The 4961-nt window shown below is 36.8% G+C and overlaps 1 protein-coding gene across 1 annotated transcript in view; it reads right to left on the reverse strand.

Annotated features, from left to right (window-relative positions):
• Positions 1 to 4436, reverse strand: part of DBR1 (debranching RNA lariats 1) — an 11014-nt gene extending 6578 nt beyond the window's left edge. Inside the window, exons 1-3 of the mRNA XM_003789423.3 lie at positions 4090 to 4436; positions 3369 to 3493; positions 1460 to 1540 (exon numbers count right to left, since the gene is read on the reverse strand). Coding sequence (XP_003789471.1) covers positions 1460 to 1540; positions 3369 to 3493; positions 4090 to 4286 — 403 coding nt within the window. The 5' untranslated portion in view covers positions 4287 to 4436. The remainder of the gene's footprint in view (positions 1 to 1459; positions 1541 to 3368; positions 3494 to 4089) is intronic.
• Positions 4437 to 4961: the final 525 nt, after the last annotated feature.

Here is a 4961-nt window from a genome sequence, read left to right on the forward strand (position 1 = left end):
AAAAAAAAAAAAAAAGCTCTCTCTCATTCCTATACCCCCCTGCCATTAGTAACCTTACCTACAGGCAACAAATGTTAATCAGTTTTTGTATTTTATTCTAGGGATATCACCTGTGTATTTAATACCCATATTTCTTTTTTGGCCTGAAACAATAATTTATTATTTTGCTATCCAAGATAGTGAAAGAAACAAGGCACAGAACATGTAGTAAAGTGTACTATAGTTGTAGAATATGGGTGATGATGGATATTTTGGTTTGCCTGACTATAGCAATTGTTTCACTGTGTATATGAATATCAGAATATCATGTAAATAATGCATGATTTTCAAAAATGAGGGATATTAAAAAAAAAAAAAAAGATGGTGGACTTGCAGTCTCATATGAAGGCTTAACTACACAACAATTTGCTTCTAAGTTCCTGTACATGTTGGAAGGAAGCTTTAGTTCCTTTCCTCCCGTTGGAAGCTTTAGTTCTTCTAATTGTCTGACCTCGTAGAGCTATTGCTCCTTTTTTAAAAATTACTTCATAACCTTATGACATAAAGTTATATCATGATGTACTTAACAAGTTCCTACCTTTTGTTATTACAAACAAGGCTAAAATAAAAGACTGTACATAAACAACATTTCATACTCGTCGAATATATCTTATAGATAAATACCTGGAAGTGGAACTGCTGGGTCACAGTACTTTTATAATTTCCACACACATTATATATCACCAACTGTCATCCTGAGAGTGGTTCCAATTTGTTCCCACCCTTGCATTATAGGAGACAGCCTAGTTTTGTACATCCATGCCAACAGCTTCAAATAAGGGGGAAAAGAGTGGCAGGGAACAGACTTGTTATTTAACAGTTACATTGAAATGTAAGGTTTAGCTGTCAATTTAACTAATGAAATTTTTGAAATTAATGTGAACCCAAGCTATTCCTTCAACTTTAAAATCAAGCTATAATTCATTCAGAAACAGCTGAATGAATAAAGACATTGTGATATACAATGAAATATTATTCACAAGTAAACGAATTAGAATACATGTATCAACATGGATTTCAAAAACATGTTAAACAAAGAAGCAAGCTGCAAAAAGATACAAGCAGTAAGATGTATTTATATGAATTTTAAAACATGCTATATAGTATATTGTTTAAAGCTCTTACATAATTGTAGTGTAAGATTATTTCACATGAAATAATCAAGTGAATGATAAATAGCAAATTCAGAAGAGCAACCCCTGGTAGGAGAATGGGATTGAGGACAGGTAAACAATGAACTTCAATTGTATCTGTACTGTTTTCTTTTCTTTTTTTTTTTTTCTTAAAAATCAAAATAAAAAATGTCAAAAGACTTAGACTAAACAGTGGATGCAAAGATGTATGTTACAGTGTTCTCTATATTTTCTTATGCATAAAGTATTTTACAATAAAAAATTAATAATTCTCAAAACAACAATACCTTTTCGATAATCATGAGATTTAAAGATACCAGAGATTCCACCAATTCTTACACCCCGGTATTTTACCACACCAGCCAAGCCTGAAAAATTATGAAGTTAAATAAAATTACTACAGGTAAAAGCAATTTCTTTACACTAATTTAATAAACCATTTAGAGGCCTGGAATTCTATACAGTTCTAAAATTATTTGCAAATGAAGTACTATGATGAGCTCACTCTTTTTACACAAAAATAAACCAACAATATATATCAGGTAGACTAGGGAGTGGCCTAGAAGCAGATCAGCCAAGAGACTAAGTCGATTCTGAAAAGGACAAGAGATAGTGTTGAGAGGGAAACAGACATAATTTGGTACGTAACTGAAAATAGGGGCTAGATGGGGGGAGGGAGATAGGAGAAAATGTTCTATGCTGTATTTACATGTTATAAATCTAAAAGTTAACAGGTTTAACTTCAGATATAAAGAACCTGAAGTTTCTACATTATACTTCTGATTGATCATCTTCTGACAATGTCATCTTTTCATAATAAAGCTGTCAAAAGATGATCAATCAGTAATAGAGAAACTAAAGAGTTCTGAAGTTATAACTTTGTTATTAAAAAAACCTATAAATAGTTCTAGAAAAAATATACATTTAAATAAAGGGATAAAAGGATTATATATTTATTCAAAAAAACTAAAATTGAAACTGAATCTAATCAGATCTATCAATCTAAAAGCAGAAGATAAAAGGGACATTTTTAAAAATACCCGGAATCTGGCTGGGCACCCGTATAGCACAGTGGTTACAGCGCCAGCCATGTTCACCAAGTGTGGTGGGTTCGAACCTGCCCCAGGACAGCTAAACAACAATAACAACTGCAACAAAAAAATAGCTGGGCATTTTGGCAGGCACTTGTGGTCCCAGCTACTTGGGAGGCTGAGGAAAAAGAATCACTTAAGCCCGTAAGTTTGAGGTTGCTGTGAGTTGTGATGCCATGACACTCTACCCAGGGCAACACAGTGAGACTCTGTCTCAAAAACAAACAAACAAACAAACAAACAACCCCAGGAATCTAATAAGCTAAATCCTGAATGCAACAAATTCTACATGACAAATTTCCCATTTTCTTCAAAAAATAAATCACCTGAAAAAGTGAGAGAGGGAGAGAGATTGATCATTATAGCCTAATAGAGTTCAGAAACATGACAACCAAATAAAATGTGCAGACTTGTTTGGATCCTATTTAAACGAATCAGTTGTAGAGCAGACATCTTTAGGGAAATCTAACCATGAACTGGCAACAGAGAACAAGGAATTACTGTTACTTTAGTTAAGTATAATTATGGTACTGTAGTTATATTTTAAAAATTCCTTATCACTTAAAAATACATACTGAAATATGTATAAAGTGAAATAAATCTAATGGCATGAGTTTGCTTTAAAACACTCCAATCATTTCCTCCCACAAAAAAGTTTAGGGGGATGTAAGGTAAAAACAAAGACTGTGGAATAATAATAGTTGCTGAAGATGGTTAATAGATAAAAAGACTTATACTTTGGTGTATGCTTAACAATTTCCACTAGAAGTTTAAGAATTTTTTAATCCATAGTTACCATTCAATAAGAAAAAAAATAATAATAATAAAAAAAGAATTTTTTAATCCAATAAAAAATAAAGGGACTACAAATAGTGTGTGAGGTCTATGTAGTTATAGTAACTATTGCTTAAAACATTAAATGAAGCATGGATTTATTTTCATTATTAATCGTTTAATAATTAACTATTTTAATTAAATCTTTAAGATTATTTAAATTTGTGACATTCCTCAAATGCTATATATCTCAAGATTCTACCCAACTGACACAAATCCTGACTAGGCTCTTCCATCCCATCAAACCAAAAAATTACTCATAAACACATACCTAAATAATAAATGTTTGGTGCCACCCAGCCACCATAAGGCAACTCTTGTAAATGATTTGAGGCTTCATGGTTTCCCCCAATGAATATTGTGAGAACTGGGGCCTTTTTCTCTCCAGAGTAATACCTACAACATAAGAGTAAAGTTGTCAGTTACCACAATTACATACAGCAGAAAGGCAAAATAAAGTCCTTAGGAAAAACTTGAGCTCATTTATAAAAAGTTAAAAAGCTCTTTCTAAAGGAATTGCCCAGTATCCATCCTATCCTTATGAATGAAGATTTGCCTCCCTAGGTCTCATGCTAGTGTGTATTCAAATGAGGTCAAGAACTTTGTCGAGTTCATTGCTATAACCTCATCTTCCAGAACGGGGGCAAACAGACGACGGGCGTCTAGTAAAAACTCCTGGATCATTAAATGAACGAATCTCAGAGTCCTATCAAGTACAAGCTAGAAGTTAAACCTGTCAGTTTCGTCCCCCAGTTTGTCCCTTTGAGTCCCTGTGAAGCAGGTACATGGAAAGAAGGTATACGAAAAGAAGGTATATATATGGAAAGCGAGAAAAATGACATTTCCTAAGAGCCAGGTCCTACAGCATAGGGTGAACAAAGACGGGATCTATAGTAAACAGGTCATTTAGAGGGAGAAAGCGCTTCGAACCCACTCCCGGGTCTCTGCCCACAGCAGGAGAGCGGGTCTGAGGTCCAGGCCACGCCCCTCACCTGTAGAAGGTCTGCATGTGGCGGTACTTGGGCGGCACGGCCATGCAGCGCAGGTCGGCCTCGTTGCGCACTGCCTGGAAGTCGCCGCAGCACAACAGAAGGTCCACTCGCCCCGGGCCGCGCCGCTCCGCCAGCGCCAGCGTCTCATAGATCTTGTCCAGCTCGCCGTGGCAGCAGCCGGCCACAGCCACCCGCATCCTGCCGGCCCGAGACGGAGAGGGTTGCACCCAACTCCGTAGCCCACCGTCAGTCCAAGACTGACTGCGCGGAAGAGCGGACCGCACGCTCACCTCCCGCCAGCTTGAACGCGGCCGCCGCCACCTGCAAAATAACTCACTTCCGTTTTCCAAATCTCGCGAGAGAGGGAATGGGTCCGGCGCGGCTGACCCGGGGAGCCTTCAAATTGGCTCTGGGGCTTTGTCTGTCTTTGCAGGACTTTGAGTCCTAGCAGCCCCGCTGATGGTAAAATTCAATATAGTAAATAAAATGCGCGGAAGGAGGAGTTTAGTTTGATAAAATTAAAGCAAGTTAGATGAGTGAGCAGGCGCCATGGCGAATTCCCTTAGGACGAACGTCTCAATGATAAAGATAGTTGCCTAAAGATTTTTCCAAAGACACCCCAAAGTAAGTATAATTTCAAAATGAAACTCAAAAACTCACTGAGAGTTTTTAAAAACTATGCCTCCTAAGAGTTTCTAAATTTACCACTTTTTTTTTTAAAGGGGGCGGGAGACTTAATTTTCCTACCAAATAATTTGCCTAACTAGAATGCAAGTTCAATGAAAGCAGAGGAATGCCTCGAAAACTTCTGGAAGGAAAAAGAACGAAACTAATAAATGAAGAATGAGTGACCAAGACAAAAACAGGAAAAC

Source organism: Otolemur garnettii, unplaced genomic scaffold, assembly GCF_000181295.1.
Source record: "Otolemur garnettii isolate 467f Iridium unplaced genomic scaffold, OtoGar3 scaffold00032, whole genome shotgun sequence".
In the NCBI taxonomy this organism is placed as follows: Eukaryota; Metazoa; Chordata; class Mammalia; order Primates; family Galagidae; genus Otolemur; species Otolemur garnettii.